The sequence below is a fragment of the Schistocerca americana genome, chromosome 7 (genome assembly GCF_021461395.2).
Source record: "Schistocerca americana isolate TAMUIC-IGC-003095 chromosome 7, iqSchAmer2.1, whole genome shotgun sequence".
NCBI classification, from domain to species: domain Eukaryota; kingdom Metazoa; phylum Arthropoda; class Insecta; order Orthoptera; family Acrididae; genus Schistocerca; species Schistocerca americana.
Window position 1 is genome coordinate 597,220,429 of NC_060125.1, and position 15,044 is coordinate 597,235,472.

General features: G+C 37.8%; 1 protein-coding gene across 1 annotated transcript in view; it reads left to right on the top strand.

Moving 5' to 3' along the window:
- Positions 1–15,044, top strand: part of LOC124622053 (transient-receptor-potential-like protein) — a 225,935-nt gene that overhangs the window by 65,423 nt on the left and 145,468 nt on the right. Inside the window, exon 7 of the mRNA XM_047147617.1 lies at positions 3,324–3,494. Coding sequence (XP_047003573.1) covers positions 3,324–3,494 — 171 coding nt within the window. The remainder of the gene's footprint in view (positions 1–3,323; positions 3,495–15,044) is intronic.

The window sequence follows — 15,044 nt, forward strand, 5'->3', positions numbered from 1 at the left end:
TACATTTGCTATTATCTTGCAAATGGCTCATTTGTGGACCCACTTTTACTGGACCATTTTTGCTTCTATTGTCATAAGGACATAATTTCACACACGTCAGTTTTTGTTATTAATTATGATACATCCTGTATACTGACTTTGACAATACTGTTTACACACTCTCAGATTTTTGCGTAAGGTGTTATCTACAAGGAGAGGTGAAAATTTCTTGAAGTGGCATTTAGCAACAGTGAAAGTATATTTCATCTCTTAGAAACAGTAGTGGAAGGTTTGCAAAATACCCATCTACATCTGCCATAACCCCTTCACTGAATTCAAAATGTTATCCAACAACAAAATTATTTTGATTTGGGAAGAGGTGGAAATCAGTAGTTGTCAAAATTGTTTTATAAGATCTTTTGATGTGGGAAGAGGTGGAAATCAGTAGCTCTCAAAATTGGTTTATAAGATCAAGGTTCCAATAATTTGTACTTCACAGCCACCATATTATCCACTGCTGAAGCACCTTTGTGGGCAGCTGCATTGTCCTGGCAAGAGATTGACTCTTTCTTTTCTTTCTTACATGATACAGGTCTCTTTGCATATTTTCCTCCATCTTGTCCAGAAGACTTGCAAATAATCAATAAAAGGACCAGTTTTGAGTCCCTGAATACAATGACCATAATTTTTATGGTAGATGATATCAATTTACTCATGTTTAGGGTACTGTACCCTAATCAGTGAAAACTGAATTCTTATAGGATCACTTTGTTGTCCATCTCTCTCTCTGTCTTTCTCATGAATGTTTCAAGTTGATGTCAAATACTAAGGCATACTGTCCCCTGTCAGTGTAAAAATTTGAGCTTCTAAGTCAATGAAATCAAAAGATAAGGCCATTTATGTCACATTTTCAAACTTGAAAACTCACTCATCGAAACCTGTAGATGAACTGTCTATATACATAATTCAGTTGGCATGGAACTTTCAGAGTGTGAATTCTACTCACACTTGTACAGTTTTTTACAGCTGGGTCATAAGCTTCCTTTTTCTAGCATGAAATGCCGAGTGCATGCCTCATTTACAGTAACAAATTGGCACACCAAAGTCAGACAGATTATTTTTAAAACAGTCCAAACATTGATAAGAAAATATTTTTCATGTTTACTTCAACTGCTTTGCTTCAATTTCCACTGATATATCATACAAAACAATTTCATTAAGGTACATATTAATATTTTATCCACTGGAACAAAATACACACAACTTTTAAAAAGCTACACAAACGAAACTACTCCGTAGGTCATGTTGGCATTTAACATACATTTTGTGCAACATGCAGCAAAATACCATAAATAAAATTTCATTGATATTGGCGCAATATCAGTATTAGGTAAGAAACAGTCCTCTTATCCTCTTAAAAGAGGAATAAATTTTCTAGTTACATCTCATCAAAACTTGAGGAAATATGTGGTAGGCACAGAGGTTAGCAATATAGAAAATTGTGATGTAGAGCATTTTACGAGAAAATACAATCAATCCATTTTTTGTTGATAAATTAATGACCCACAGCTCTAGTCACCATGGTGATACATATAACTCTATGGGATTTACAATGTGATAGGATAATACTGCATACAAAATACTCGCAGTGCATGTGAATAGGTTCAAGTCTGCTTCATTCAAATTTGGTTGGACAAACAGTATGTCTATTAAGGATAGTACACATGGTCACAAGTTTGACTGACTAGTGTACGAATGCAACAGAAACGTAAAACAGTGAGAACTAACAGATTCTTGAAGAAATATGCCACATATATTGTCAAAAGAAAGTGACATTTATTACCCAGGGAGTATATACTATTGGTTGTCATGAACAAAAATGCTGATATCAGACCAAGGTCTACTCTGAACAATTCCTGAGATTAAACCTTTTTTAATGTAAACATTTCCAGACTGCTGTTCACGTGCATATATATGGTGGGTAATGCACAGAAACCAAAGATGCTGAGATCACAGAGGATTGGAATCGAAAATTATAACAGAGGAAAGATAAGGGCAACTGTAGGACAACACTCAGAAAAATTTATATGGGATATGCAGTAAGGAAATTTTCCAGTAGCTCATTTCAGTGGAACTACATTGGTGAGCAGGGCATGAGAATAATACACAAATAGTACATATATCAAAGCACCTACTGAAGACTTTGCGTTGTTGTGTTGAGTATGTTTAACAACAAGGTAGAGCAACAACAAGGCAATCAAGTTCATGACCAGTCACCACTTGGCAATGGTCATTCATGTGGATGAATAACTGGTTACTTGCCATATCCACTTACAAGTTGCACAGCAAGTAGATGACGTGGCTGCTTTCACATTGATTGTATCTCATATTGGATAAAAAATGCCTGCAACACTACTCCAATGATGTGGTGGGTGAGTGTATAGGACAGGTTTCTTATCTATGTCATGGCAATGACCAACAAGTAAAGGACTGGGAGTAGGAGTATCATGGGGTTTGATCATGATATACCTTGCAGCTAGCAGGCTACTATTTCATAAGGAGTGGCATAGGAGGCTGGATTTAGGATACAATTGCTCTCAGTTCAGAACAAAACAGGGCGATTCACAATGGCAACATGTATCACAGGAGAAAATGTCACAGATCACTGTACACGTTAACAAGACAGGATATTGCCTGTCTGTGCAGGCTTGGGATAGGTTCTCAGCATATTTCAATAACTTCAGTTTTCCACTGAGGGAACAGTGCCACACATGCCAAGGCTGTGAGGAGTGACCTTTTGGTGTGGCAGCCATAAGAGCTATTGCATGTTGTTTCCAACATGAAATTTCCCTTAGCATTACAAAGTACAGTTTATTCATTGCAAAAGTTCAGGTTACATGTAAAATTATTAGTCAAATGAAAAAAGTTATACAGAATGTTCTAAAAAAATTAAATATCATACTTTAAAAACACTTTACAACTAAAGACACCACAACCTTCCAATTACAGTATTGTTTCCTGTCTATCATTACATAGGAAGCCCATAATGTTAAAAGAACAAATAATGGTTTGTGAAAACAGATATACACAGATAACATTTAACTCTTACCTCACCCTCCTCTCTTTTAAGTTGGAAGACTGAATTTTGTTAAATTATCTTTCAGGGGATTATGAAGACTTGTTTAAAGTATATTTATTACAGTGTGTACACTAGGGATAAGTATTAATTCTGTGGGAGAAGTTTGATGTTGATAAGCTTCATTTCCTATCTCATCCTGGTTAAAATATTATACATATTCTCCAACCACATTTCTGAATTAATATACAGAGTTAAACATTTTCAGGAACTCCGGCGGCAGTGCCAGCAATTTGCTGTAGATCTACTCCACCAATCACGCAGTTCCCAAGAGCTGGCCATCATCCTCAACCATGACCCTGATAGTCCACCTTATGAAGATGGTGAGCACATGAAGCTTGCCCGTCTGGAGCTTGCCATTAACTACAAGCAGAAGAAGGTAAGTGTTCTTCTCACACTGCCTTTCTGTGACTCAGCATCTCTGCCATATGGTCAGTAGCAACTATCCTTTTCATTATATTGTTACACTGCTTAATATCTGTTACTTTCTTGCTTTAAACAACTCAAGTCTCAAGTAACATAATTGTATGATCAATTGACAATGTAATCTAGATACATGGGCATCTACTATATTCAGACATTCAATAATAACTAGAATAAAATCCCTCAGAATGGAGATACATAACAGTCTATCCTTATTTGCTCTGGCTGTCAGTTGAGACCCATACACACACTTGCTCATACTCATACAGTAAATTGTAAATAGGTTGCTAATGAAACAAATTGTGTATTCAACGTCTGACATAATGGAAAACCTAGGATGAAAATTTACATCTATAAAAGGATAGATCACAACTCACAAAACAGAGCAGATATCAAGCAGGAGACAAGCAAATAATACGGGGCAGAAAATGCCTAGCTTTCAGATGAAGTTGCTCACCAGAAGTAACATATGAACTGAGTATGTGTGTTTCTTAACTCTGACAATGAACTTATCCAAGGGCTAAGTGCTTTCTGTCATTTTATTCGTGTCTGTCCTCTGTTCAATGCCTCTTTTTTTATGAGATTTGATATATCATGTTACTCAGTTTAAAATATTTATATTCTGAGATGAGTCAACTGATAACATTTTAGCATTGTTTGTCTTTCCATTGTTCTGTTGGAGTTAAGCATCAACACAATAATGATGCTTTGTCGAGTGTCTGAATATATCCTCTTCTTGCATCTACTAAGTTTGGAATACAATTATCTAATGTTCCCAACTGAGGATCTAAATCTATGATTGTACTGCCTAACAAGTTCCACTTAAATCTAAAAATATATAAGCCATATAATGTTACCAAACAATATAAGGAAAAGACAGATAGCTACTCACTGTACAGTTAATACAATGTGTTGCAGACAGACACAATGAAAAGACACTTACACATTACCTTTCAGCCAAAGCCTTCATCAGAAAAGGAGACACATACACATTCATTCACACAAGCAAGTACACCTTACACACACATGACTACCATCTCCAGCAGCTCAGACTGTCATTGAGAATGAAAGAATCTTGCAAATTTTGAAACAGAAATTTCAACACAAATGTGATCTATGTGTCTCAGTAATCACTGAAAATTTTGCCCAACCAGCTTCTGAAATATAATTATCCAGTAATGAAATATAGGCTTCCAGATGATAATCAGAATTACTCTACCAGCTTGGTTTTGAGGATCTCCAAAATATTATTTTATGAATGTGATTAATTATTTGTGGGAATATTTGGGATACACAAAATTCACTTAGATAAATTTTACTGTTCCAACCCTTTGTCTTGCTGCTTTTGTTTCATGTGTATAGCTAAGGTCCTAATTTGGTTTGTGGATGTTCTTGAACGTGTAAACGCAGTGTAATGTGCACAAAATTTTTAATCAAGACATCGAAAAAAATCAAGCTGCCTCCATGAAATGGCATTAGCTTCAGTGGGATGTATTTTCCCAATGGTGGATGACTTGGCAGAAACCTTGATCAGGCCTGCCTTTTGGCTATTCAGGAAATTTTCCACCTCATATATTTCCTTGTCGTCATTCCAGAAATGCTTTACATGCAGCAGTTTCTTCATTCAAGGAAAGAGAAAGTAGTTACTTTGTGCTTTGTCAAAAGAATACAGGAGAGTGAGGCCAAATCAGATAGCCCAAAAAAGCAGCATGTGTAACTGGATGCCTTCCACAACCTCTCAGATTTCAGCAGTATACTGTCACAGTTCACACATTACAAACATAATCTGTTAGCACCACATCATGGTTGCTAGAAAAAGTACTCATAAGGAGAAGTCCACCGGAACTATCTATACGGTGATGTAGGTTATGGTCCCACGTATTTCACCTTGCAGCCATTCACTATGGTGAGCTCTCATTTGTGAGTATCATAACATTTAAACATTTGAAAATCCCAACCTACTGGTTGAAAAACAAAAGATGAAATAATCTATTTATATTGGTTGTGCAGTGGTGTCAAAAATGTTTGTTTTGTTATAGACAAGATGCACTTTTTTTCTTTCTTTTTTTTTGGATGGTAAACATCATACAAACATACATTTTTGTTCCATTATGGACAAAACAATGTGGATGAAAATATAAATGAATGAAGAGATTGTAAATTAATGATATTCAAGCAAAGTCAGGAACAGAAATAGTGAATGCAATAACATTGAACCCACAATCTTCCATGTAGCTATATCTTTTAACAATCAGAAAGAGATCATGAACATAAAAGTTAGACAGGGTGCAAATACTGAAACAGATCACTATTTAACCACAATAAAATGAAGTTATTTCACAAACAAGAATTCCAAGACAAGAATATTGGAATCATAAATCAGATACAGAAACACTGAAAGGGAGGAAACAAGAATTTCAAGAACAGATAAATGTAGACTCAGAATACTGAGAGGGGATTAAAACAAAATTAGTCAAACAGTCCCTGAAACAGCATCATTCAAAAGACACAAAAAGCACAGATGGTGGTGGAGTGAGCAGTGTGGAAAAGCATTACTACTTAGAAAACAAGCCTGGCAGAAATGGTACTCCACAAAAAGAAGTGAAGCCTTCGTCAGTTTTAAGCTACAAAGGTCTCAAACATCATAAATGATAAGAACAGTCAAAAGGAAGTTTGAAAGAAATCAGCTATCACTAATTAAAGAGGATTTCCAAAAGAAAAATACTAGGAACTTCTACAAAACTTGTAAACAAAGCCTCCAAAGTACCAGACACATACGTTGTGCGTCAAGAACAAAGATGGAAAATTAGCCTTAAACAACAAACAAAATGGCGAAATATTAGTAAGCCATTTCAATAAGTTTTTAAATTGTAAGGAACCAAGAGCAAACTTTCCAGAACAAAATCCAGGGCACATACAATCTTGGAACCACCGAGCACAGATGAAATCCAAAAATCATTAGAGATCTGAAGAATGATAAGACCTACGGGGAACATTCAGTCACTGCTGAAGTGTGGAAAATTGCAAGTTTAGGAACAGTCAAGAAGCTACAAGTAGTCCTTGAAAAATCTATGTAACAGAAGCTATACCAGAAGATTGGAAAACACCATTAATACATCCAATTCTCAAAAATGGAGATAACAACTGACCTCAACAACTATAGAGGAATATCCCTCCTTCCTGTCACTTACAAAATTCTTTCAGAAGCATTACAAAACACACTGGAAACCCAACTGGATCGGCAAATAAAATAGGAGAGTACCAAAGAGGCTGTAGAAAAGGACAACTATGTGTGGAAAATATTTTAAATCTGAAATTCACAATCACGTATAAAAGAATAAGATCTAAAAGGATTTATATAACATTTGTAGAATTCAAAAAACCATGTGATTCAATTGACAAGAAAACATTATTCAACACCTTAAAAGAGTTTGTAGCAGACAATAAAACAGTGGCAATCATAAAAGACATGCTAACAAATACAAAATACTACATTAAATTTTTAGGTTAAACCTTGAAGGCTTTTGAGATAAAAACTGATATAATTCAGGGAGATGAACTGATTCCACTGCTGGAGGAAAACAACAGAAAAGAAGGTATTAGAAGAATCACAACTGGGAGAAAAAGGCGATAATCTGAATTTTGATTGTCTGGCTTTTGTAAATGATCTTCCCATCTTTGCTGAATCTGTAATCGATCAAACAATGCAGATGAATCTCCTACAAGAGACAGCTTCAAAACCAGGCCTACATACATCTTTTGAAAAAACAGAGTACATGACAGATGTGAAGGTGACACCACAATACAATGAAGAGCCAAGGAAACTGGCACACCAGCCTAATATCATGTACGGCCCTCGCAAGCATGCAGAAGTGCCACAACATGAGGTGGCATGGACTTGACCAATGTCTGAAGTGGTGCTGGATGGAACGGACACCATAATTCCTGCATTCCTGCAGGGCTGTCCATAAAACCATAAGTGTACGAGGGAGTGGAGATCTCTTCTGAACAGCACGTTGTAAGGCATCCCAGATATGCTCAATAATGTTCATGTCTGGGGTGTCTGGCTGCCAGCAGAAGTGCTTAAACTTAGAAGAGTGTTCCTGGAGCCACACTGTAGCAATTATGGACATGTGGGTTGTCACATTGTCCTGCTGGAGTTGCCCAAGCCTGTCAGAATGTACAATGGACATGAATGGATGTAGGTGATCAGACAGGATGCTTACACACGTGTCATCTACTAGAGTCACAGCTAGACATACCAGGAGTCCCATGTCACTCCAACTCCACATGCCCCACACTGTTACAGAGCCTCCACCAGCTTGAACAGTCCCATGCTGACATGCAGTATCCATGGATTCATGAGGTTGTCTCCACACTCGTTCACATCTATCCACTCGATACAATCTGAAACGTGACTCATCTGACCAGGAAACATGTTTTCAGTCATCAACAGTCCAACGTCAGTGTTGACGGGCCCTGGAAATGCATAAAGCTTTGTGTTGTGCAGTCATCAAGGGTACACGAGTGGGACTTCACCCCCAAAAGCCCATATCAATTATGTTTTGTTGAACGGTTCACACGCTGACACTTGTTGATGGTCTAGCATTGTAATCTGCAGCAATTTGCAGAAGTGTTGCACTTCTGTCACACTGAACAATTCTCTTCAGTCGTCATTGGTCCTGTTCTGGCAGGATCTTTTTCCAGCCGCAGTGATGTCAGAATATAAGGTTTTACCAGATTCATGATATCCACGATACACTCGTGAAATAGTCATATGGGAAAATCCCCACTTCACTGCTACCTCAGAGATGCTGTGTCTCATCGCTCAAGTGTTAACTATAACACGACATTCAAACTCACTTAAATCTTGATGACCTGCCATTGTAGCAGCAGTATCCAATCTAACAACTGCAGCAGACACTTGTTGTCTGATATAGGCATTGCCAACTCAATGCCATAGTCTGCCTGTTTACATATCTCTGTATTTGAATATGCATGCTTATACCAGTTTCTTTGGCACTTCAGTGCATATGCATTCTGATTATGGTACAAAAAATTTACGTATCTAGGTGAAATAATACAAATACAATAATAGACAAAGAAGCAAGGGCAAGAAAAATGGAGGTGGCTTTTCAACTAACAAATAACCTGTATAACAAGAAAGTTATTTCCATAAATGCAAAACTTGGCACTACAATACTGTCACTAAACCAGACTGCCTTTACACATCAGAATGCCATTTGTTAAGTAAAGCCAAACAATCAACTGAAATAGAAAAAAGGAAAGAGAAAAAATCAGGAAAATCCTGGGACCAGAAAAAGAGGATGGTAAATGTAAACTAAGAAGTACTAAAGAATTTTATGAAAAAATACAGCGAATATCAGACACAATGAGGAAGAGAACAGTTGCATTATATGGACACCTAAAAAGTCTACATGGAAAGAGGATAACAAAATGAATTTCAAACTTTTTTGACAGAAAACCCAAAACTTCAGTGACATGAACCAAAGAAGTTAACGTAGACATGAGGGAAATGGCAATAATGGAGGAAGAAATAGGAGAAAGAGAATGGTTCAGAGCAAAAGTAAAAAGTTTCAAGGGCTTCCAGGGGAAAACAAAGAAAAAGATAAGTGGAACATGGACACAAGAAAGAAGCGAAAAACATAGGGAAAGAACAAAAAAATTACTGGAAAGAAAGAAAGGAGAAAAGGATGAATACGTAAGCTATTTCATGGTGGTCCTTAGTAGGCTAAAGCAATTAAAAAAAAATAAAAATAAAAAAGAAATTAACAAATAAATAAAATATGAAAATATAAGATGAGTCAAATGGAAGAAATTAAATTAAAGTCAGTACAAAAGAACAATTAAAATCATATACATAAAGAATCCAAATGAAAAATAAAATAGGAAGAAAAACTGAGAGCAAATTAAAAGGTTAATAAGATGATTAACATGATGTGGCAAATGATTAGAAATAGAAAAATACTTTTAAACCAACTAAATGAATAAAAATAATGATCAGTCATTTTGATAAATATTTAAAAATAAAAATTTTTTAAACACCTGACAAGATTCCATCCCATGGCCCATTACACATCAGGCTAGTATGCTAACTACTACACCAAAATTTTAAAGCTCTAGGCCTGTTATGCAAAATTACATCCCCCCCCCCCCCCCCCCCCCCCGTTGATTACTCATAAAGGAAGGCCCCAAGGCCAATGGCTGCCAGGCGACATACTTGGAATCCTAACATACACTTTCAAAAACTCGATTGCACCTATAGGGACCTCTGCTTGTCGGTGACACTTTGCCTTTACTAGTAATGGTGAATCGATACATGTCCACCACTTGCTTTGCTCTTTGCATTGGGGCCATAATGATACACCCAACACTCATTCATTCATGATGATTACATGGCTACAGAATTCATATGAATTGGTTTGATACAGCTGCAACATTTTCAGTGCAGTCTCAGTTTGTCAGAGTTTTTGAATGTGCAAGCAGTCAGGGAACCCAGTGTGTGGCTAGCTTTGTCATGTTCAAAATGTTCTGTAAGATACTGAAAACTGACCTGTGGCTGAATTTTACTTTTCTTCCTAGTGTTCTGTTATGTTACACCAGGCTTCTCTTGCAATTCCCAGTTCTTCACAGAAAAATGCTCTTCAACCCCTTCTTCTGTCATTTAGACCTAACCACTGTGTCATATGACAGTGTGCTGATGCCATACACTTCACCAACTGATCACGGACTGTTACAGTACTGTTGCCTTTCAAATGCAGAAAATGAATAGCTGCACAATATCCACTTAATCAATGAGGTGTACCATTTTGTTTTCACTCCTTTACGGCCATCCTTTAGTACTGAGGTGTAATAATTTCAATGTGAACCAGGACTGCAAATGTTTACCTACAAACAAATAAAAAATTATTTATGTGACTTTACTTTTAGAGTTGATAATTAGAACCTTATATTAGCTCTACAAGTTGAAGAAGTCTATCACTCTTAATAATAATTATGATGAAGATAATGCTAACAACAACAGTTAATTATAGCCCTTGAGATGCTGAAATGATTTTCAAATCAGCTGTCCTCTTTTCTATAAGTATTCAGAAGTTTCCAAGGTGATTTCAGTCATCCCTTTTGGGGTTCACACAGTGCTTTCTATAGCAAAGGTGTTTTTTTTTTTTTTTTTCATTTCATTGGCATTTTATGAACATCTATGCTGTTCAAACAGACAACCGTAGAAGTTAATAAATTTATCGTGACTGTCTCCACTAACTTTCTATCTTTGAACTCTCAAAATTTCTTAAGTGCCATTAGCTACATATCACAGTTGATTATATCTGCTTTAAAATCACATCGATTTTATTGTGAAAATTATTTCTTGTCCATTTTATTACACAAATAGTATATGAAAAGCCCCATATTTGCAATGATTTTCTCAGTTATCTGTAGCACAATGCAAGTAATTATATATAACACCACTAATTTCCAATATTATGAGAAGGAAAGTTGCTACTCACCATATAGCAGAGAAGCTGAGTCGCAGATAGGCACAACAAAAAGATTTTCACACTTAAAAATTTTGGCCAATGGCCTTTGTTAACAACAGACACAGACACAGACACACACACACACACACACACACACACACACACACACACACATAAAAATGCAACTCACACACACGACTGCAGTCTCAGGCAACTGAAACCTCACTTGCCTGAGACTCCAGACATGTTTGTGAGTTGCGTTTGCTTCTGTGTGTGTGTGTGTGTGTGTGTGTGTGTGTGTGTGTGTGTGTGTGTGTGTGTGTGCACGCGCACGCACGTGAGTATGTGTGTGTATTGTTGACAAAGGCCATTGGCCGAAAGCTTTAAGTGTGAAAATATTTTTGTTGTGCCTATCTGCGACTCAGCATCTCCACTATATGGTGAGTAGCAACTTTCCTTCTCATAATATTGTTACATTCCATCCTGGATTTACCACTAATTTTCAGATATTTTTAAGCTCTCCTATCCATCTACACTGAGGTGACAGAAGTCATCGGATAGCCGATATACAGGGTGTTACAAAAAGGTACGGCCAAACTTTCAGGAAACATTCCTCACACACACATAAAGAAAAGATGTTATGTGGACATGTGTCCTGAAATGCTTAATTTCCATGTTAGAGCTCATTTCAGTTTGGTAGAGGCGGACCAATTCCATGGCCTCCGTGCTCTCCTGACCTCAACTCTCTTGACTTTCATTTATGGGGGCATTTGAAAGCTCTTGTCTACGCAACCCCGGTACCAAATGTAGACACTCTTCGCGCTCGTATTGTGGACGGCTGTGATACAATACGCCATTCTCCAGGGCTGCATCAGCGCATCAGGGATTCCATGCGATGGAGGGTGGATGCATGTATCCTCGCTAACGGAGGACATTTTGAACATTTCCTGTAACAAAGTGTTTGAAGTCACGCTGGTATGTTTTGTTGTTGTGTGTTTCCATTCCATGATTAATGTGACTTGAAGAGAAGTAATAAAATGACCTCTAACATGGAAAGTAAGCATTTCCGGACACGTGACCACATAACATATTTTCTTTCTTTGTGTGTGAGGAATGTTTCCTGAAAGTTTGGCCGTACCTTTTTGTAACACCCTGTATACATATACAGACGGTGCTAGTATCATGTACACAATGTATAAAATGGCAGTGCATGGCAGAGCTGTCCTTTGTAGTCAAGTAATTCATGTAAAAATCTTCAGAGAATTCAATATTCTGAGATCCACATTGTCAAGAGTGTGCCGAGAATACCAAATTTCAGGAATTACCTCTCACCACAGACAATGCAGTGGTCAACAGCCTTCACTTGACGATCAAGAGCAGAAGCATTTGCGTAGATTTGTCAGTGCTCAGAGCAAGCAAAACTGCATGAAATAACCCCAGAAATCAATGTGGGAAATACAACAAAATTATCCATTAGGACAGTGTGTCGAAATTTGGTGTTACTGGGCTATGGCAGCAGATGACCGACACAATGCTTTTTTTAACAGCACATCACCACTTGCAGTGCCTCTCCTGGGTTTGTGACCATGTTGGTTGGACACCAGATGACTGGAAAACTGTGGCCTGATCAAATGAGTCTCGATTTCATTTGGTAAGAGCTGATGCTAGGGTCTGAGAGTGACACACATTCCATGAAGCCATGAAATCAAATTGTTAACAAGGCATTGTGCAGGCTGGTGGTGGCTCCATAACGATTTGGACTGTGTTTGTGTGGAATGGACTGGGTCCTAGTTATGTACAGCTAGTTGGAGACCATTTGTAACCTTTCGTGGACTTCATGTTCACAAACAACAATGGAAGTTTTATGGATGGCATGGCACCATGTCACTGGCCCACAGTTGCTCACAATTAGTTTGAAGAACATTCTGGACAATTCAGGTGAATGATTTGGGCACCCAGATCAGCCAACTTGAATCTTACTGAACATTTATGGGATATAATCGAAAGGTCAGTTCGTGCACAACATCCTGAACCAAAAACACCTTCACAATTAGGGACTGCTATAGAGGCAGCATGGATCAATATTTGTGCAAGGGATTTCCAATGTCTTGCTGAGTCCATGCCAGGTTGAGTTGCTGCACTACACCTGGCAAAAGTTTTCACAACATAATAAACCACCAACTTAGAGCAAAATATTGTTAAATGAACATAAATTCTGTAGGAGCACTTAGGACCCTTTCCTAGACTCTGGATGTGGCTTTCTGAAAGAGGTAGTAAGTTTTATGGCACAAAGGAATTACAGACATTGACTGTGAGTGGGCACTGATTTAAATCAATGGGGAAAGATCCAAATTTATGCCAGACCAGGATTCAAACCTGGGTCTCCTGCTTACTAGCAGATGCTATAACCACTAAGCCATCCGGACATAGTGGTCATCACAACTGAATGCACTACCCTAGCAGGCCTCCCATCAGATCCTAATTCTCAACTTATTCACACACTACTAATGTGGTGCTCCTTGTCCATTATTCTCATTACTTGTGGCATTTTACTGATTCTCATAAGAGTTTGAACCTGGTGTACATCTCCATTGAAGAGATCATTGGCCACCTTTTCCTTAATTATATATATGTGGCATCTGTTCTTTCAGAAAATCCTTGTCCAGTATTCTCATTACTTGCAGCATTTCACTGATTACCATGAGTTCAAGCATGGTGAGCATCTGCACTGAAGAGATCATTGGCTGTCTTCACCTTTATTTTATATAGGTCCGTGCCCATTATCTTGATCATTCATGGCGTTTGGCCGATTCCCATAAGAGTCTGAGCATGATGTGCATCTGCACTAAACAGACATTGGCCATCTTCATCTTAGTTATATATAAGCGGTGTCTGTAGATTCGGACATATCCTTTCCCAATAATCCTCATTACTTGTGGCATTTCACTGATTCGTGTAAGATTTCAAGACTGGTGTGCATCCGCACCAAAGAGATCGTTGGCCGTTGTCACCTTAATTATATTTAGGTGGTGTCTGTTCTTTCAGAATAATAAGGATAATGGACAAGGATTGTCTGAAAGGACAAACACCATATATATATATATATATATATATATATATATATATATATATATATATATATATATATATATATATATATATGAGAGAAACATTCCACGTGGGAAATATATCTAAAAACAAAGATGATGTGACTTACCAAATGAAAGCGCTGGCAGGTTGATAGACACACAAACACAAACATACACACAAAATTCAAGCTTTCGCAACCAACGGTTGCTTCATCAGGAAAGAGGGAAGGAGAGGGAAAGACGAAAGGATGTGGGTTTTAAGGGAGAGGGTAAGGAGTCATTCCAGTCCCGGGACCGGAAAGACTTACCTTAGCTTGTGACTGTGTATGTGCGGATGGATATGTGTGTGTGTGTGTGTGTGTGTGTGTGTGTGTGTGCGAGTGTATACTTGTCCTTTTTTCCCCCTAAGGTAAGTCTTTCCGCTCCCGGAATAGGAATGACTCCTTACCTTCTCCCTTGAAACCCACATCCTTTCGTCTTTCCCTCTCCTTCCCTCTTTCCTGATGAAGCAACCGTTCGTTGCCAAAGCTTGAATTTTGTGTATGTGTTTGTGTGTCTATCAACATACCAATGCTTTCATTTGGTAAGTTACATCATCTTTGTTTTTAGATATATTTTTCCCACAAGGAATGTTTCCCTCTATATATAGTTAAGGCAAAGATGACCAATGATCTCTTCAATGTGGATGCAAACCAGGCTCAAACTCTTACAATAATCAGTGGAAAGCCATGACTAATGAGGAAAATGGGCAAGGGGCACTTCATTACTAGTGTGTGGATAAGTTGAGAACTTGTGTCTGACGGTAGGTGTGTTAGGGTAGTCCAAGCAGTTTTGCAATGACCTCTGTGTCCAGATGGCTAAGTGCTCAGAGTGTCTGCCTAGTAAGCAGGAGATGTGGGTTCGAATCCCAGTCTGGCACAA